Raw genomic sequence first — 21,272 nt, 5'->3', positions numbered from 1 at the left:
CAAGGCTGAAATGATCCTCGCTCTGGGGGCAGCGCACGACAACAAGAGGAAGGCAGCCAAGCTATTCTGGATGTGGCATTGTGGAGGATGCCCTGGTCTGTCAACAATATTTAGAACGTACAAAGTACTTTGCGAGATGGGTAGCTTCACAAGAAAGCGACACAGGACTGTGACAGTAGTTCAAGAAGCGGAAACGGATGTTTTGGCATTCTTTGTTGCTAACCCTCACAGTAGTGTGTGCGCGACGCCAGTGCGGAGGCCGGAACCTCAGGGTCATCAGTGTGGAGCATTTTAAAAAGAAGGTCATATGCACCCGTACCATGTACATCTTCATCAAAAACTTGAGACCGAGATTTTGAAAACAGACTTGACTTTTCCAATTGGATTTTCACGAAATGGGAAGAAGAACCAGACTTTCTCGCGTGTTTTGGACGGATGAGGCTAATTTTTCCAGAAATGCACAAGTTAATTTTCGCAACGCGCATTATTGGAGTGATAGGAATCCCCACTGGCTAGCACAAACACGACATGAATACTAGTAGTCGTTTAATGTGCGGTGTAGTATTTTTGATGGCAACATCATCGGACCCATCTTTTTTGACAACACACTAGCGTTGCAACGCTATGTCAACGACATCCTCGAGGGCCCCGTGAACGACGTCTGTTGCAACGTTCCACTTGTGCACCTTTGGAACATCTGGTTTCAACACAATGGTACTCATCGTAGTAGTAGTCAGTCTCGAGCGTGGCTCGACAAGCTTTTTCCTGGAGAGTGGATTGGCCGACACAGACCTGTACGCTGGCCTGCACGGTCGCCGGACATGACACCACTGGACTACTTCTTGTAGGGCTACGGGAAAGATCCTGTGTATAGCAGCGAAAGTACCACACCGGATGCCCTAAAGGCAAAAATAAGCAGAGTCTGCTGCAAGATTCCAATATTGCTGGTCAAAGCTGCAACAGCACGAGTGTTGGAAAGAAGCAAGTACTGTATTGGTTCAGATGGTGACCTGTTTGAGCACGTGCTACAAGTGGCAGTGGAAAATAACTGTTTAAAACTGGTGTAAAATATGACTGTTTAACGCACCTTCATGATGTCACCCTATGCTTACATAAAAAGAGCTTGCGACAAAAATAGAAATAGGTAAAAAACTGCTTTGCTTTGCCTCTTTTCCGGAGTTCAAGAGAGAGAAAGGGTAAATGGCTAAACAGGTCGCACCTTTGGATGTTTATTTGTGGGTGACTAAGACGCCTTACATGCTTTTGTTTTATTCTTTTTTAAATGAACTCCTGAGTTGCTCTGTTCTGTTCTTCTGAGAGCTGCCTTTTTTTTTTCTTTTTTCGTGCTCTTTTGCGCACCGTTTTTTTTTTTTCTAACATTGGTTGAATTTTTTTTAGCTTTGTGTCATGATACGCAAAGGTTAAAACTATCCTGAATGCCTCGTGATTGAGCGCAACATTCCTGCATTCGCAGATGTTGACACTTATTGCACCAAGCTAGTGAGGTCGCGAAATTTTTTGAGCCATCCTACATGATGAAGCCTTGTACGATGCGGTGATAAATGAATGCAGCCATATATCTTTCGAAGGTAGCTTGGAGGTGCTTGAGTAGGGGCACGCTAGCGAGCATCTATTTCATATTTCGCGTATCTTGCAGGCTTTTGTTTTTTCTTGGAAGAAACAACCAGGCATACTTCAGCACGAAATAAATGCTTGATTTGGAGGTTACTTAAGGTGCCCTACAACTTTGTAATTGACATGTTTGCAATTCAAGTAATAATTTAAAAGTTCACTAATTTATAGCAATTAATACTTCGCGATGAAAAAGCTACTGTAAGTACACACGACTGCCGCTACTATGCAGTCGGTATGATTTCTCTAGAGCTCTTGGGTTTTTTGAAAATCCTGCTCCAAGTTAACTGGAACATCTGGTATAGGCTGCAGCACTTAATGGTGCACTTGGGTCAAAGCCATAGATTTACTTTTTTAAGAGATCACACAGACTTGACCTCACATAGGGCAGTGGTTCCCAGACATTCTGAGTGTCAAGGAACTTTGACCCATTCAGCTGTCATTCATAGACCATTTTTGAAAGCGTACCGAGGGAGATGCCGAGATTGGCTTATAACATCCTTAAACATGCAATGTTTTTGATAGCCGGGATCACTCTTTAGGCACTTTTTATGTGGCATCCATGTCAGACAGAAAGAAAGATGCTGACATAGAGTTTTTCAAGAGGGTAATTGAAATTATATATCTGGTTAGACATCAGCTGAGTCTCTTGTCCTTGATCTAATCTGGATGAGTGTGGAGAATGCATTATGAGTAGCCATTGCTAAATACTGTAGGTACAAATAAAGTACTTTGGTTTAATGTTGGGTCCTCTGTATGTGTAGTTGCATTTACTAGTTAGTTTTTATGTCGAAATAGAGAATGCATCTTTATGCAGAGATGTCATTGCAATTTCCTCTCCAGACCAACCTTTCATATTAACGATACTCATCATTGGCATGTCTCTAAACACCTTGTTGAACCTTTCTAAGCTGTCCCAAAGACTTGTGGCAGTCGGCAGTTTGCAATTTTATAAGTTCTTATTCAGAGACCAGAGGTTCTCTAATTACTTTGTGCACCATTTTTTTTTTCTAACATTGGTTGAATTTTTTTTTAGCTCTGTGTCATGATACGCGAAGGTTAAAACTATGCTGATTAATCAAATTACCTACCGATATCGGTGCTCCCCATTTTGTCCAAAATATTTGAAAGTGTGATTAACCAACGGCTAATTTCTTTTTTTGACAAACACAAAATCTTGTCTAGTAGCCAATATGGATTTCAAAAAAATAGATCAACCGAAGAAGCGTTGTGCTATATTAAAGATAGCATACTTACTAACATTGACAGTAAAAAGTTAACACTTGGTTTATTTCTCGACTCAAAGAACGCATTTGATTCAATAAAATACGATATCCTACTGCACAAACTGTCTAGATATGGTGTGCGGGGAGTTGTATTAGAGCTCGTTAAAAACTACTTAAGTGACCGCTATCAGATCGTGCAAATAAAAGACGCCACATCATCACAGCTAAAGTTAACACAAGGCGTTCCACAGGGGTCAATATTAGGACCGTTTTTATTTCTTGTTTAAATTAATGACATTGTAACTATACCCAACTCTCCTGAACTTATTATGTATGCCGATGATACTAATATCGTTTTTAATTCCACAGATTTAACAGATTTAGAAAGAAGGGCCAACACTTACCTTGCATCCCTTGCGGCCTGGCTCCGGGAAAATAGGCTGCAGCTTAACACAACAAAAACAAAGTAAATAATATTTCGTGCACTTAACAAACCACTAAGTAGAGAAATAGTTTTAACTTTTGAAGGGCAACAGATAACCAGGGTTAAATAGCAAAAGTTTCTTGGTGTTTGGTTCCAAGAGCACCTTTCATGGAATGTACACATTAATAATTTAGCTACCGAACTCTCTTGATCTGTTGGATGCTTGTATAAAATTGCACACTTAATACCTATTTGGCTGAAACAAAATCTATATACTTCACTGTTCTACTCCAGATTATCGTACGGCATATTGGTATGGGGTGCCACAACAAAAGCTAACTACAACAGGCTCATTATTCTACAAAAGAAAATATTGCGCATTTACGAAAACTATCAGGGACCATGTCATGAACTAAGCACATTACCATTATTTTTTAAATACCAAATGCTTAAAGCTAACGACGTTTACGATTTTAAACTACTGCAGTATATATATAAAAATGCACTCTATATACACGAAAACATTAATGAAGCTCCTTACGATATGAGACTAAAAAGAAAACGGACCCTAAACACAAGGAACAAGTATGGTAAATAAACAACCAGGTACCAAGTAATCCTAAATAAGCTAGAAGATAACATTGATTTCAGTATGACAAGAAACGCCTTCAAAAACCATGTGAAGGAATTGTTACTAACACAGTGTTTGAGAGAGTGATTGTTGCTACATAAATATATTATAACCCGCTTTTTTTCCTGTTTTTCTGTTTTACGTGGATACGTACATGTTCATGGTTATATGCTGCACTTTAGTGTACTATGGTAATTTACCTGTATAACCTGTACGTTATTGACTGTGAACCGGGAGAGGAAAGGGAAGAGGGGAGGAAAGGGGGAACATTTTTTTTTATTTCACCGTCTATATTAGTAAACAAACTGTAACCCCAAAATTTTGTTATTTCTGTTCTCAGTTTGTGTAAACTCGTGCATAATGTGTTAAAATATGTAACGTTGTGTGTGTCCGCTCACTGCCAATGAACTACCACTAAATAAAGTATAATAAAAGCGTATATTGGGGGTACAGGGGCCCCTGTCAGGCGCTGTACGCCTTTTGCCCCTGCACCTTTCTTGAAAGTGTATTCAAGATGAAATAAAATAAACAACAAAACAACAAAGAACTTTATCTGTACCTTGGAGCTGAGGAAATTTTCCTTGTGAACCAAAGAAATTTTCCTCAGCTGTATGAAATTATTTAAAAATGACCACGAATGCAAAATTTTGTGCATTCAATTGTGACACTGCTGTAATGGATTGCAGTTTGTTATGGATGACTGGTGCTTTCTTGAATGTGTTGTCAATAGCACTCCATGCTTGCAGTACAGGACTTTTAACCATTTGGCAAACAGTAGATTAAAAGTTTATTTCTTCGTTCCCCTAGACAAAAATACACTTTTTTTTTATAGCATGGCTGTGCTATGCATAGGATTTTTTAAATGCAGACAAGTTCGTAAAAGATGTAGTTCTGCTATCATTGATGGCAAGAATTGCTGATATTGCTAACATGTGAACTATGTGCCTTATGAATATTTTCATTTTGCACAAAAGTAGTGCCATTGTTGTCTTTCTGTCTCTTAACATGTCTGCGTAAGAGGTATACATCAACTCATGTGAAATCAGGTTTGTAGAGCACAGCTGGGAGTACATGTTTAAAGAGCTCAAGAAGCTGAACAAGCATACATACAAAAGTGTGAATGTGGATATTGCTGGGTTGTACCTCTTAACTTTGTTACACGAGGTCATTCTTGTCCTTCCTTCCCTTTGGTCCTCTAGGTTTAGTACGTCATAGGAAAGTTCTGCATTTATAGTGTTTACTACTGCAGTATTGAAGCAATTGGACACTGCATTTGTACCTTTGATGTTCCCTAATGAAATTTTCTACCCCAAAGCTGCTTCAGAACTTTCTTCAGCCAGTGTGCCCCTTTTGTTTTGAAAAAATTTCCTCAGAAAACTGGTTCCCAAATGCTGTATCTGAACAAAATGGCTAAAAATTATGGGGAAGTACCAGGTCTTAGCACTGGTTATCTTGCTATCTGCTATGCCTTTCCCAGGTAGATTGGCTTGGGGCAACAGCGACACTAGCACCCGTAACATAGGGCACCAAAAAAAGATTAAATGATTCAAATGTGTCACATGGCTGTAAGGTGTGGAAAGCTGGCTAAAGGTGTTTTTAAAGACTTCCCTACAGAGCAGCTTTAACGTTTTTGTGAATAAAAAGAATTTCATGCAAGTCATTTTTTTTTTCATTTGCAAACATATGGAGCTAAATGTTGGCAATGCATGCCTAACAAGGAGCCAGATAAATTATATACAGAGCAGTAGATTGGCTTAACATTAAAATTGCTGATGCGAGGCAAAGGAACCTTGGACCGCCACCATCAAACCTAAACAGAATGGGTTAGTGCATGGCTCGCACACCCGCCACCACTGCAGAGTGTTGCCTGTTGGGACCCAGACAGAATCACGAGCCAGCATGCAGCATCTACCAACAGCTGCTGCAACTTCCATGGCTACATTGCAGCAGTGTGTTGATTTTCAGTAACTAACTGCTGCATGCCTGCCCATGTTGCTGTCTGGGACCCAGCATCCATTATTGCAGCACTGGCGTGTACACAAGCCATGCACTCACGCATTCAGGAGTCTGATCGCAACAGTACGCATGAAAGAGGGTAGTACACAGTAAGTAATCAGTAAATTACCCCGGGCCAGCTCAATACTGCAGTATCTGTTATAGCATCTGCATTGTTGCTTGAGTACATATACTACCACTTATTCTTTGTCACTATTATTATCAATGTTATTAAGGCGAAAGCCTTTCTAGGCTCATGGTGAACTTTGTGTAAGCAGACCTGACTGCCATAGTGTCCGCCGAAGCATCATCACGCCATATGAAGACAGATTAAAGAATGAAAAATGATTGATAGTGACAGTTAGTGAATGATAATGTTATAATAGAGATTTGTAGAAGTTAATAATGACTAGTAATGACTACTAATGACTTGTAATGACTACTAATGACTCCGATATGACCAATGTGTCTAACGACTGTTGTAATGACCACAATTGATTAGAAATGACTAAAAATGCTTACTGGCAAGCAGTAATGACTAATAATGACTGAAATGACTTATAATGACTAGTAATGACTATAAAATGACCAATATGTCTAACGGCAACTTATAACGGCTATAATTGATTAGAAATGACTAAAATGCCTAGTAATGACCAGTAATAACTAATAATGACTGAAGTGACTTGTAATGACTACTGATGACTGATATGACGAACATGTATAACGACGGCATTTAATGACGCTATTGATTACAAATGACTAAATATGCTTAGTAGTGAGTAGTAATGACTGAAATGACTTGTAATGACTACTGATGACCATGATATTGTTATGGGGAGAAAATATATGTATTTACAATATATACTGTTACAAGGTTGTAAGCTCAGTGGCCAAGGTAACGCCATCTACAAATCTTCGAGACACTTCAACCTCCTCTTCACCTCCCGACGTCCTCGTCTCTGCAGCGGCACAAACTCGTACGTGACAATGTGACCAACATGTCTAACGATGGCTTATAATGACTGCAATTGATTACAAATTACTAAAAATGCTTAGTCGAGAGCAGTAATGACTGAAATGACTTGTAATGACTACTAATGACTATGATATGACCAACATGTCTTACGACGGCTTGTAGTGACCACAATTGATTACAATTGACTAAAAATGCTTAGTAGTGAGCAGTAATGACTAAAAGGAAGAAAAGAAAGAGAAGCGGTAAAGAGAAAGAGGCGAATATTAAGAGGGAAAAGAGTAGGCTTTCGCCGTTCACCTCTTAAGAAAGATCTTAAGAGACCCTGTCATTTTTTTACAGGTAAAGAAGAAGCTGGTGTGCCATCTGAACATGGAGCGACTAAAAGGCTTCTGTGTGGCGTGCCGTCCATCAACCACCAAGAAAGCCACCTCTCCACTGGACAAGCTGAAGGCAACCTTGCATGGCAACTGCAAGGTGATCTTTTTCACTGGGCCACCGGAAATCCACATTTCATACATTGATGTTAAGCAGTAGTCATGCGTGGTGCACTTGTGCTCAATTGGTGTTGAAGCTACACATTGTAAACTGTCATGCTAACATTACTTGACAGCTTAGGCTTATGCCTCAGAAGTCCAGCTGTGTGGGACTAACAGTGCCCCTCACCAGGTTTGGGCATTGCTGACAGACAGTTAGTTGTGTAGGTCACACAGTGGTGATTGCCTCTGCACTAGTGTATGTCACGAAAACAGCTGAAGATATGAACGAAAGCCTGTGCACTCTTCTGCTCAAAATAGCCAGACTATTCATGAGCAAGATGGCATTGTACGCAATGGACTTAGTCCCACATGCATTCGGGGATTTCCATGAATTGCGCAACTTGTTGAACCAATTTCATAAATGTGCTGCACAACAAGAGAAGAAGTTGGGTTCTTGGCTCTGATATCAGAGTGTGCTATGGAGGAATGTCATTTTTCAATTTTCAATTTTTCAATTCAATTCAGTTTATTTTTCATTGATAATAATTTGTACAAAGGAACTGTTGGGCCTGTAGCCAAAGGCTAGTGTAGGCCCATAGTCATATTTGTAGTAGCAGCTACAATGTCATGCGCTTATCTAGTTTTTTAATGATACAACCTAATACAGTTAGGTGGATACATACAATCAAAAACATTACAAACGAAAAACAGTGCATATCAATCAATGGTAATAAAACAGAACTGTCAGGAGAATACATGCACATACACAATGAAAAAACGGAGATAGTATATTATACGTAGAAGTGACACATTTGAAAGGGTCTGTGTTGAAGTGTTTAGGCTTTCTGAAAAGATTCAGCACAGTATGAAACAGGTGGAGAACCAGACTGACAAAAAATCACGTACTTTTTGATAGGTATAGCTTTTTAACAGTAGACACGAAATTGTTGGCCATTTTTACCTCAAGAGGTACTGTATTCCAAATTTTAGCACCATGAAACTCAAGTAGTCGTTGGCCATACGTGTTACGAGCGATTGGTAGGTTAAAATTTATATTTGTTGCACCCCTTGTATTGCGATTAGGTGTAACAAACAGGCTTGGTGATAATGAGTGATTCCCATGTAAGATATTGTTAATCAAAATTGCAACTTTCATTTCGCATGCCAGAGATAAAGGTAATATACCGAGACGACAGAACAGCATGTCAGTATTATCATGTGGGCTTGTGTATGTCATAATGCGCAAGGCCCTTTTCTGTAACCGAAAAACGGGATCTATGTATGTTTTATATGTGCTTGACCATGATTCAGAACAATATGTGATGTGACAGTGAAATATGGAAAAGTAAACAACTTTAAGTACGCTAAGGTCAAGATATTCCCTGCATTTTATTAATAAATAGCAAGCCGAAGCTAATTTCGCGCATATACTAGATATATATGGTCTCCAGTTCAAGTTGCAGTCCAATAATACCCCTAAATATTTTATGTGATCGAGCTGTTCTATTGTTCCACCTAGAAGGTGAATTTGCATGCCAATTGTGTCACCCCTGGAATAACGGGAGTTGAATACTATGTATTTTGTCTTATCTCTGTTAAGTGTTAATTTATTACAAGCAAACCAAGTTGATATGTTGGATAACTCGCTGTTTATAGTGTTCTGCAATATTCCAGGAGATTTACCTGAAAATAATAGCGTGGTATCGTCAGCGTACATGATACATTTTGATGACTTTAGTATTGTTGGGAGGTCGTTTACATACAGCGAGAACAGTATGGGCCCCAAAACTGATCCTTGCGGAACTCCTGTGACTATAGTAGTATACTGGGAAACAAAGGAGCCAAATTTTACATATTGTTTTCGACCATTTAGGTAGCTTGAAAAGAGGTCCATTGTCATTTCGCTAAAACCATAAGTTCGTAATTTTTTTAGAAGTATGGAATGACAGACCGTGTCAAATGCTTTCTTTAAATCTAAAAATAATCCTACGGCAATCTCGTTTTTGTGTAGGGCTGTGTTTATACTTTGGGTTAATTCTAACACTGCTGAAGACGTTGATCGATTGGCTCTAAATCCATGTTGGCAATCTGTTAGAAGCTTGTTTTCGTTTAGGTAGTGCTTCAGTTGAGCCGCGATTACCTTTTCAAATACAGTATTTATTATGCTAAGCACAGAGATAGGCCGATAGCTTCCAGGGTCATTGACGTCACCATTTTTATATATAGGAGAAACTCTTGCTATCTTTAATATATCAGGGTATGTGCCTCGACTTATACAGTTATTAATTATTTTAGTGAGTACTGGCACAAGAATATCCATATTGTCTTTCAATGCTTTTACAGTAATGCCATCGTGGCCAGTAGCTTTGTAGGAAGGCATGCCTGATATAATTGAGGTTATGGTATGCTCGTCCACTTGAACCAAGGAAAAACATGCATGGATGATGGGGCAATCGACATTGCTTTCAGTAACTGGAATACGCTCCGCTAGTTTTGGGCCAATGCTAGTAAAATACGCATTAAAAGTGTCGGCGCACTTGGCATCGACATGTTCAGGAGCGATTGGTTTTTTATTTGGTTTATCAATTACTGCTTTTATAATTTCCCACATTTTTTTGGTATTGCCTTGTGCTTGTTTTATTAGGAATGCGTGGTATTCTTTTTTCCGCCTCCGGATAACAGCTACTACGTGGTTACGAGATATTCGATAATTTTGCAAATAATAGGTGTTATCTCTATGTTTTTTCCATTTTTGGTACCACCAGTCCTTTTCTTTTATTGCTGTAAGTATGGTGTTATTCATCCATGGGCACAAAGGTTCCTCGTATTTGTTTTGTTTATATGTGGTACTCTGAGATATCATGTGGGCTAATACATTTGTAAAGTTTGCGCATTCGATATGAGAGTCACTGCTAAATTCATCATGAAATTCCTTTTCTTTAATTTTTTGTCGCAGTATTTTGTAATTAATCCTGCGATTTGCCAAGGTAATCTTTTTTGCAATGGTATTATTTGCGCTGTGTAATAACGCAAAAATAGGGCAGTGGTCCGTGAGACTCGTATCGTATACGCCAGAACGTATGTTATCACTGTTACACAATACATGGTCTATAGTTGTGGATGCACTTGGTGACAATCTAGTAGGTTCTTGGATTGTATTTTTGAAGTTGTATGAATCCAGTAGGTGCGTGTATTCACAATTCGCGTCTTTGCTGATATCAATGTTAAAGTCGCCAACAATAGTGATGGTACCATAGCTCTTACTGCTTAGGGTGGAAAGGATAGATTCCAACGATTGATAAAAAACGGGCAGACTCGAGTTTGGTGGCCGGTATATTGTACCAACAACTATGCGTGAATCTAAAAGAACAAAGAGAGATTCAACCGTATTGTTACTTATTTCAGTATTGGTGATTATCCTAAAGGGTACTGTCTGCGTGATTAGTAGAGCCACTCCACCCCCACGAGATACTGTATTCCTGGGATTGCTTACAAGACTGTATCCCGGAATGGAGATGTGCTCACCTTCTTTTAACCAAGTTTCCGTTAAGCCAATTACATCAAAGGTAAAATTATGCTGTGCTAAAAAGGAACACAATGTATCTTTGTTTCGTCGAAAACTTCGAATGTTACAGTGAAGTATCGATATACCCTGGGTTTTGTGGAATTCCCGTTCAACATCACTGATTGAGAACGCCATGATTGGTGTGGCAAGCAAGACTTAGCACTAGAGGCTCTAAACTACCTTTTTCAGGTCGTCTTCAGAAATGATGTGCAAGACACGAGAATTCTCGGTTTTCCGCATTAGAATTTTGGCCTGCGATACCCATACATACTTCCAATTTTTCTCTCTTCTCGCTTGGCGAGCTTTTGCGAGAAGAATCTTATTCTCTTGGCAGAGGTGTTCATTAATGAATATGGGCTCATTCTTTTGGAAGCCAAGGGCTGATGTAGACAATCTCTCTTTCTTGGCATTCTTTATCATTTTGTCTCGGACTGCAATGGATGTAAACCTTACCAAAATATTCTGTTGAGCCTTGTTTTTGGTCGGAACTCGATGCACTACATCGATATCTTCGGTACGAAGTTCCATCTTCAAGCAAGTCGCTATGTTTTGCATCATGTCTGGCAGCGATTCGTCTGCCGACACTGGAACATTTCTTATTTCCAAGTTGTTTCGACGACTGTACTGCTTGAGCTTGATTATTTCCTGTCGCATTTCCCTCACTTCCCCCTGCAACTGGTGCACATCGCCAATAATACTAGCCTGCTGGTGTTTCACTTCTGATAGTTCGCGGTGCACGTTGTGCACGTCAGTCCTTAGTTGCTCAAATGTCCTATTCATTACATCCATGGATGTCTTAATGTCCTGCATGTCCCTCTGGGACTGTTTGTTGTCTGCTACTAAGCTTCTTATGTCAGCTCTGATGCTTGTTGTGATACTTTCCAGCTTTGAGGTTATGTCAAGCAAGACTTTAGCTAGTTCTTTAATGGTACCCGGCGGTTTGTCCGCAAGAACCTGTCCAAATGATTTCAACGGATTTTCACCCATTACAATTTCCCTACAACAGAGCAACAATGCAACAATGCAGAGCGATCCAGCAGCTATAATTTGAACTCGAGATGAACGTTTGAACGCTTACGTACCTGCAAAGATGCAAGGTCCGGGTTTAGTACGTGGCAGGTGCTACTTGCTGCCTGGATCGCTCTGAAGTGATGCTGGCTCCATCCAGACAGGGCTCTTATAGCAAAGCCAAGGTGCGTCGTTTGCCAGAATAGCCGCTGCGCGCACCAGCTCCTGTGGTGACAGCGCGATCAGCCGTTCGGGCGATAGGTCCGTCTTAGGCCACCAGTGAAGTCACCCTCTTCTTAAGCAATCTTTCGCAGATATGCCTCACAGCTGCGCCGTCAGAAGAGGATTCAGCAGGCACGGCGACGCTAGATCCGTGTTGATCCACTCACTGGGAAATGCTGCAAAGATGCAAGGTCCGGGTTTAGTACGTGGCAGGTGCTACTTGCTGCCTGGATCGCTCTGAAGTGATCTGATTCAAGGCATCTGGATTCAAGGCATCTGGAGAGAGAGCGTCCCTGTAGGGCGACTGCTTGTATTACTGCTTTATGACATTTCTTTGCTTCTATCTCTGCTACTACTAAACCCTCTTTATAACTTCGTGTGGTAGAATTGGACCTCTTAGTGTATTGCAAAATTTTCCAACATTATCCAGTGAGGGCCCCATTATCTAGTCTACATACCTGCCAACTCTATGTTTGTCTGGGAGACTCCTGTATTTTTACCACTTCTCTCGATTGTATGGACACGACTCAAGATCTCCCGAAAAATAGCCCGGCCTTTATCAGGAAGCACTATTTGCAAATCTAAAGTCGGTGTTCTGTTCATCACTTTTTGTTTGCTTGCTTTATATGTAACATTTTCATAGACCTTTGTCATCGTGGAACTGTGCACCAGTGATGAAAAATTAAAATTCACTGTTTAGTTTTGATACAATAAAAATAATTTTTCTATAACCTTGTAAGCTACATGGCACTTTGAAAGCTGGGAAATATCCCTATCATGGGAGATGCAGCTACTTCCATCTTTTACAGGCTTGATAATCATGTCATGGTATGTGTGGACCATGTCCAAAAAATTGGACAGCCATTGCCCAGCATTCACGCTTCCTATTGCCTGTATACCTTAAAGATACATTAAAAGAACACTAAAGAGAAACACTTAACGAGTTTATGCTGATAAAGTATTCTTCCCAAAACTCTTGCTTTAAGTTATTTTGCAATAATAGATTGGTTACTAGAAGAGATGCCGAAGTCCAAACTTCTGTTCCTTGAATTTTGTACCAAAATCTCAGCGCCAGTACGTCTTGAGTGATGTCACAAATTTCAAATTATCTTCTCATATCTAAGCTGTTTTGATGGAAAGAAAGTTCTCGAAGCTTACTAGGCTGAGTCGTTCAGAATTGAAATGTAGTCCTTTTTTTACCTGTGGACCGGTACCTAGATCCAAGTGCAGATGCTGTCAAAATCCATGGCGTCCTAGCAAACTGGTGCAAAAGCTTCAAGGCAGTGTCACCATCCGGCTTTCATTTTTTGTGCCTGGCTTATCAAGCTTTTTCTCATGGTAATAGTGGCTTTTTGGTGCTGTAGTAGCATAATTTACTATTACAGCTCAATTTACTTTTCTGTTTAGTAAGAAAAATAATGCATTAAGTTATATCAGTAGATTATACTTCTGGAATTACAAATAGGTCAGTCTTATGAAAAAAAGCTTCAATAAGTCACAAATTGGAAGGGGGGGGAGGTAAAAGCAAAAGACTGGTGCTGATGCCATCTCGAAAGTTACACATCAGCTCCTTGCGCCATTATAAATTTCGACGCCTTTTGTTCAGGACTGGGCAGTTATTCAACATAAAAAAATGAAATAATTGCATTATCAAGTAAGTGAAAATACTACCCAATGACTTTAGTGGGCTTTTTCTGCAATAAAACATCCCAAATGAGCAAAAAATACTAGGGAATCTTTGATGTCATATTGTTGCCAATAATACTACTGATGGGTGCAGATTTCAAAAGTGACTTTTGGACATTTTTTTATCACTAATAATCAACAACTTCTTGTGGAAAATAAATGTAAATAAGCTATTTCAGAAATGGTCTACCTATCTAAACTGATCTAGTGATTGTCTTCACTGTCCCTAATCCCATGAAGTACTAGATTGGAATAATTTGGAAGGTCTCTGAAAAAATTATAATCCTAAAAATGATGTAAGATGCTGTAATGAAATTTCTTGTTGAATTCTTTATGAAATATTACTAGATACTTGCTTGGGCTGAGGTTACATTTCCTATGGTGTATTATTGCTTTTGGCTTGCTTTGTTTTTATGTGTGTTTAACACTGTGCGTGCATGTGCTCCTGGTTGCTGTTAGCTGCTGTCGTGCTCAACACTTCGCATCATTACTTTCTCTGATACAGTTGAACCCACTTATGATGATACCGGTTTTGACAATATATCAGTTATAACAATGAGAAACTGGTGCACCGTCAACTTTTGTATGTTTTTCATGGTGAAATAACCCGCTTACTACAATGTCCCGATGCTGCATTATTGGTTATATCGATGAAGTTTGGCTGCAGGGTGTCCAAACCGAACAGTAGTGAAATGTAAAATCCTTGAAAAGAAAGAAAGAATATGAGAAATTCGAGCCACTGCGTGATGGGCCACTGCTCCAACAGCCACTGTGTGCTCATTTTCTAGCCATCTCCGTGTGCCTCTCTCCCATCGCCCTTCCCCCCCCTCTGAACACAAATGGGCTGCACGCACAGCTCGGTTTCACCCACAGCTCTACGCCACCCCACCCTCCAAAACTCGAATGGACCGCGCCAACTGCGTTGCTAGCATGTTGCTCGCTGGCTCCTCATTCAGTGCAGTTCTGCAAACAGCTTAATCGCTCGCGTTCGTCATAGTTGGTTGTATCGAAATTGTTCCTGGCCACGTGGTTTCTTCCAGCCGAAACGGAAGATGGATGAGCTGCCCGCTGATCATCGGCAATGCACAACGTTGCCGGTAGAAAAAAAGGGCACGGCTGTAGATTTGGAAACTTAAGTGCTTCTAACTGATGAGGCAATCGTCGTGACCGTGCTTGCATCAGATAGTAACGACAGTGATGACACGGTAGGGCAGATTGCCTCAACGTTGTCCTCACAGGAGGCCCGACAGATGATTCTGTCCCTCCGGGGCTTCGTTTTCATGAGGAACCTTCTGCTACACTATGTGGAGCACCTGGATGCCTTGGAGAAGGATGTTGGTAAGCTTTGCGTAAAGCATGCAAGGCTGACAGACATAGGGTTTTCTCGTGCAAGCCAGTGAAAAGTATGTGGCGAGATGTTTGTGGTGATATCGCCTCAGCGTTTCTTCTGGATTTCTCAAGCTGAGAGGCTGCCGCGGCAGCCTTCTCGAAATTTTTAAAAGGCCCCTTTTGGAGCCACCAAAGCTATGCCTCAGCAGTGCTTGCATATCACTTGCCACACGTGACCCCTCTTCGCAGCTGTTATAGCAGTGCCATTTTTTAACGCCAACAGCCACGGCTTGTTACACGCGATCGGAGCACCTAGGAAGCAGGTAAACGAGTGAACACAATCAGCAGCTGGATGGAGGAAGGTGGTGGGGAGGGGCACTGGCCTCCCTGCCATTATAGTTTTCTCACAACAGCTCTGCCATCCCCCTATTTTGATTTTTTTCATGCAATCCGGTTATAACAATTATCGGTTATAACAATGGAATTTTCGAGGCACCTAAATATTGTAATAAATGGGTTCAACTGTATAGAGTTAATGCTCTTGGACAAGTTGTTTACAATGGTTAGATTTTAGTAGAAAATAGTGTGGTTTTATCTTAGCTTGTGTCTTTAGCAAAAGGCAGTAAAATTCAAAATTTAAGAGCTGGAGTCCTTGCTGTAACCTGATTGTTTTATTGATGTCCTGTTTATTTTATTTCATATACATTTGTTTTTGTATTTGTGTAACATTGTGATGTCATTAGTGATATATGACTAATATCAGACCAGTGAAATTTTTATTGTGTACCTAAGTCAGTCGGGAAGTGCCATATGTACTCGTGTTAAAGCCGCACTTATTTTCGTCATCTTAATGAGGTGCGGCCCTTACATGAAGGTGGGCCGTTGTGGTCTAATTTTTATGCCCTTATGTAATACCTTTGATTTCTTTGGGAAAAAGCCTTAGTCGAGTATATATGGTATGTTGTTTTTAATTTCTGTTGCTTGCCATCAAGGTTTTGATACTTTCATGTTCTTTGCTATCCACTGTGGGAGTTGTCGGTGATGTTATTTTCTCTGCAGGCAACAGTATCTGTGCTTCTTGAGGACAATGTGAAGCAGGAAATTCCTCTGTGGGAAAGGGAACTTGCTGAAGTCTGTGTCCACCAAATTGCGGCTGGGTAAGATTTTCTGTTTATTTTGATCTTCTTATGGCACAATACAGTCGCCGACCGATAAATCGGACACCGATAATCCGGGCATGCTCGGTAATTCGGACAGCTTTGGGGCACCGTCAGTGGCCCCATAGACTTAATGTGCAAAGACGACCAATGTTTCGGACAGGCACGAGCTCTAGATTCGATCATCCAGACTCCATCCATGGCTCTAGCATACGCCGACCGCCATTATCTCCTCTGGCAACCTTGATGAGACATCAAGTGTGGCTTCAGAGATTACACACTACATCGTCATCCTTGAAGCCTTGCCTTGGTCACAGCACTGCGCCTCAGAGGTTTAACTGCAAGTGCCATTCTTGGAGGCTTTGTCTGAATTGTGAGGTCGCATCAACATCGCGATCATCACATCCATTCCGGCACCACCACACATGGCCCGCTCTTCTTTGTTGAATTCAAATTTGCTTTCTGGACAGCGTTACACCATTCTGTGCTTGCTTGTTTGTTTACTATGCATTCCAGACAGCGCTCTGCTGGCTCCAAGAAGTCTTTCTCGGGAGGTTGTGGACAGTACACGTCAAATGGCACCAACAGTGCTCTCACAGTTTAACACCGCATGAGTCGAGTCGCAGTCTGAATGAGCCCGGCTTCGCAACTGAAGTGCCTGAACTGCCGCCTACCACAACAAGCTCAAATGAGGACATTATTAAGCTGCGGTGTGCTAATTCCTGACGCCGTTACATTTGAAGACTTCGCAGACGTCAACAGTGCGGTGTCGTCATGTGCTGAACCAGTGCCTCATTTACTACATGCCTGCTGCATGAGCGGAAAACCAGCTGCCAAACCCTTTCCCTTTTATCCTATCCACTAGTGTCAGTCGCGAGCGCCACATGTGGCTGGCGGAACCACTGGGCACTACCTCTTGTGGCCTTCAAAATCTTCATGTGTGCGCGCTGATCTCGAAGGCCATTAACCTCAACCATAGCTCAGCGTATGTTTACATGCATTACAGGTGACAGCTATTCGACAGCCAGGCAACCAACCTTTAAAAAGCACACCCAAAGGATTGTGCCGACCGTGGTTTCACTGCGGTACCGACTTTGTAAACACCGTGCGCTGAGTTACCAGCCATCGGAGATGATAGTGTAGATTGCGAATGCCACCTCACGACGCTTCTTCACAACTGAGGGCAGGCTCGTTACATCGGGAGCTCGAGCCATTCTGCAGGCACCTAGTAAAGGAGGCAATGGCCGCACTGAACGATGACGAAACAATTGAGCAAGTTCCCCACTGTCAAACTGCAACTCTAACTGGGATGGTGATGATGATGTGCCGGGAGTTCCGGAGCCTTCACATGCAGATCTAACTCGAGCCTTTGCAGTCCTTGCATCAGCATAAAGAGACAACATAAAACTGGCAGAAACACAGGTGGACTTGGTTGTACGTAAGCGGAAATGTGTGCAGCAATGAATCAACCACTTCTTCCTTGCATGGGGGCCTTAAAACGTAAATAATCTTTTTTGGGTACATTCTTTTTTTTTTTGGGCATTCGATAGTTCGGACTTATTTACATTCCCTGTGGAGTCCAAATTATCAGTCGTCGACTGTGCTGTCAACATATACAACCAGTCTTCATGCAACGTAGCCTTCTTTACCAGATTGCATATTAGCATCTGCATTAAGTGGGCTGTTGACACGCACGTCTTGATTTACTGACTTGCGTTTCACTTAACTGATTCAGTGAATTCAGTTCCTCCTCATTTTCATTGTGTTAAAGCTTGCTGCCAGCCAGTCTTTGTTTGCTAAACATCCCTGTATGTATTCTTATTGAAATTCGCTCAGCATGTAAACAAAATACTTTGTCATCTGTCATTTTGTGGGAAATTAAGCTCACGTATATATCTCACTTTTGCTTTTGTTGCTGGCTGCAGTACAGAGGTGGCTGCACAGGTGTCACTGTGCAACTGTGTACGCCGTGTAATCGATGGGGAGCTGTTTGTATGCGGAGCTCAGGTGAACTTTGCTTCTCTTGACAAGGGCTGCATCATCTTCCTTAGTGAGGTGAGTGACACCACACTAAATCATTTACATATTCATGAGTATTGTCCTGGTATCATAAATTGTTAGTCTGCAGACTAACATGCAGACTGTTAGTCTGCATGTTTTTTTTTTTTCTTTGAACAACAGCATTCATTTTGAAGAAAGCAATATTTTGTAGTACAGTTGAGTATGAATTCAATATTGGTCAGAGTAATTCTGTATATGAATAATTCTATGTATAAAAATCTGCTGATGTTGGATCACATTGTGCTATTGAAGTAGAATGCATGATTGGGCTTGTTGATTAAACACACTAAGAGAAAATCCTGGGTCGATGATATGCAAATGTATAAAGGACAGGCATAGGTGCTTTTCAACATTTGCACATCTTTTATAACTTCCTGTGCTATCAAGTATGCAGGACAGCTGGGCTGACAAATAGCAACTGAACAGCTAGGTCACATATAGTGCCTCAAAAAAGCCCAGCAGCAACTTTTAAAAAAAGAAGCACAATGTCCAGGGTGCGAAAAGAAACTGCTTCACAAATATTCTCCTACAGCAATTATTTTAAAATGTTTTGTATTGGTGTATTTAAAAAGTAAACAGTTTCCCATCCTCACCTTCAAAAATTTGTCCGTGTCAGCAGGTGTTTGCTGTGTTGCAACACCACGTACCCAAGCACATGAGGGTTGGACCCTCCAACGATTAACCATGCGTGGCTTAACCGTGTATGAGAAAAAGGGGATCCTGGGGGTTGAGCTGATGCAGAGTGTTTGGACCTTTAAAGCCCCTCAGCAAAGGCAACACACCCCTTTGGCCTTGGCTTCATGTAGACGGCACTCCCGGATTGACCCACCCAGGCGATATGGTAGTCGCCTTTTCCTGTCTTCCTCTTCTGTCTTCGTCTTTCTTTCTCGCTTTCAAATCTTTCCTGTCTTCTCTTCACTTCTTCTCACTTCCGAGTTTCCCGTCAGCAAGGGTTAACCTGGTGTAGTTATCCAGCCCTGGTTTACACTATATTAGGTTATAGCAGCAATGCATGGCTGGCATCTGCAGGTATTCTTCTAACCTAGTGGCGTCCGCTTGTTGGGCTTGGTGGTGGGTGGCCACCATCGCTGCGGAATTTACCAAAGCTTACATGTCAAAGGTTTTTCCCCTCCTCCAAGATCACCCTCTGAAAAGAGGGTGCACCGAAGCAACTTTCCAGTTCTTTTTGAAACCAAACCAAGACACATTTCCAAGGTACCTTATTTACTCGCATAATGAATGCACTTTTTTTCCTGAAAAATATGGGCAAAGTTCGGTTGGAGGGTGCGTTCGTTATGCGGGGTAAAATTTTGAGTGATCTTTTTGTCCGTGGCCACCTCTAAAAAACTCAGTTTCATGCGAAATGCGAACCATCCATTGCTATAGCAAAATGTGTAGATAGCTACATGAAGTAAGGATGGTAGTTTTATTGGCTGTATAAACTTGCAAACATTTGCTTCAATGCAAATTGAATGGCGAGAACGGTGAGCACAATGGTACAAGCCACCATCAACTTGGCTCCCGACGCAGATCGCTTTGAAGGTAGGGCGCGCCACAGCCGTGCAATGCGCAGTTGCTGCCGGAGTAGAATGCCATGCACCCCCCCTCCCCCTGGTGACATGCGTGCGACGGAAGACGGCGTGTTTCCCTCCCACTTTCCTCCTTGTATGCGGGAGATTGAGCCGCGATTGTCAGCGCCCCTCGGGCAGGGTTGTGCAATACGCAGTTGCTGCCAGAGTACAATGTCGCCGTCCCTCCCTTCCTTCTCTTCGGGGCCTTTTGCGCGACGAAAGAGGGCCCGCGAGGTTGAGCCGCTATCGTCGGCTTTCCTTATGCGCTTTTACTCACACCTATACCATGCGGTGCGCAGCGACGACAAAGACGACAGCAAAAATTTGTCTGGAGTGTCCACATAATTGCTATCGCAATAAAAGTAGCAGACACGGTACAGTTTGGCGTCCAACACAGCATCGGACACAATCGCACCTGTCGAACACCGTATCAGACACTGAATTTTACCGTGTGTCTCCTACTTCACGGCAGCAAGTTCATGGTGCAACAATTATACGAGAAAAAGAAAAAACACACTTCTTGATTGGAAAAGTTGGGGCTGCATCCATTACGCGAGTAAATACGGTACTATTTTCTTCACAGTGAAGGCAACACAACCGTAAAAGAACTGTCATCATTCCTAGTTTCTAAATGCCTAGCATACACGACTGGACCTAACTACAAAGCTTTAAAGATGGCTAGTGGAGACCTCCTCTTTGAACTGACCAAGAAAGATCAAGTTGAAAAGCTCGCTCTGAACTCACTATTATCGGTGACATTAACGTGACAATCTCTTGACATCGCTCGCTCAACACAAGCAGGGAGTAATATCGGAAGATTTCCTGAACCTTACTGATGAAGAGCTCCATTCCAAGATCTAAATGTAATTAAAGTACAAAGAATAACACTTCGACGACGAAATGACCAACAGATCCCCACAAAACACATAATACTCACATTTAGTACCAGCACTGTACCCACTTCACTTGATGTAGGAGAGTTGAAAATCAACATCCGACCATACATACCAAAGCTGAGGCAGTGCTTCAAGTGCCAGAGGTTCGGGCATGCCTCACAATCATGTAGATGGAAAGAAATGTGGGAAATGCAGTGCCAGTGACCCTGCTTCTGACAACTGCAATTCTCCTGCACAATGTGTCAATTGCAAGGGAGACCATCCAGCCTACTCATGATGCTGCCCTTGCTGGAAAAGAGAAAAAGAAATCATCGCAATTATTATAAAGGAAAAAATTTCGTTCTATGAAGCGAGAAAAAGGCTTGGGCACCTACCTCAAGTAAGCTAGGCCAGTGCAGCATGACAGGTGGCGGC

The 21,272-nt window shown here is 41.6% G+C and overlaps 1 protein-coding gene across 1 annotated transcript in view; it reads left to right on the top strand.

Annotated features, from left to right (window-relative positions):
- IntS8 (integrator complex subunit 8) overlaps positions 1-21,272 on the top strand; it is a 115,786-nt gene that overhangs the window by 25,208 nt on the left and 69,306 nt on the right. The window contains exons 8-10 of the mRNA XM_070530354.1: positions 7,227-7,361; positions 16,233-16,330; positions 18,256-18,385. Coding sequence (XP_070386455.1) covers positions 7,227-7,361; positions 16,233-16,330; positions 18,256-18,385 — 363 coding nt within the window. The remainder of the gene's footprint in view (positions 1-7,226; positions 7,362-16,232; positions 16,331-18,255; positions 18,386-21,272) is intronic.

The sequence above is a fragment of the Dermacentor albipictus genome, chromosome 1, assembly GCF_038994185.2.
Source record: "Dermacentor albipictus isolate Rhodes 1998 colony chromosome 1, USDA_Dalb.pri_finalv2, whole genome shotgun sequence".
In the NCBI taxonomy this organism is placed as follows: domain Eukaryota; kingdom Metazoa; phylum Arthropoda; class Arachnida; order Ixodida; family Ixodidae; genus Dermacentor; species Dermacentor albipictus.
The sequence above is the reverse complement of the archived record's forward strand: the minus strand, read 5'-3'. Positions and strand labels throughout refer to the sequence as shown.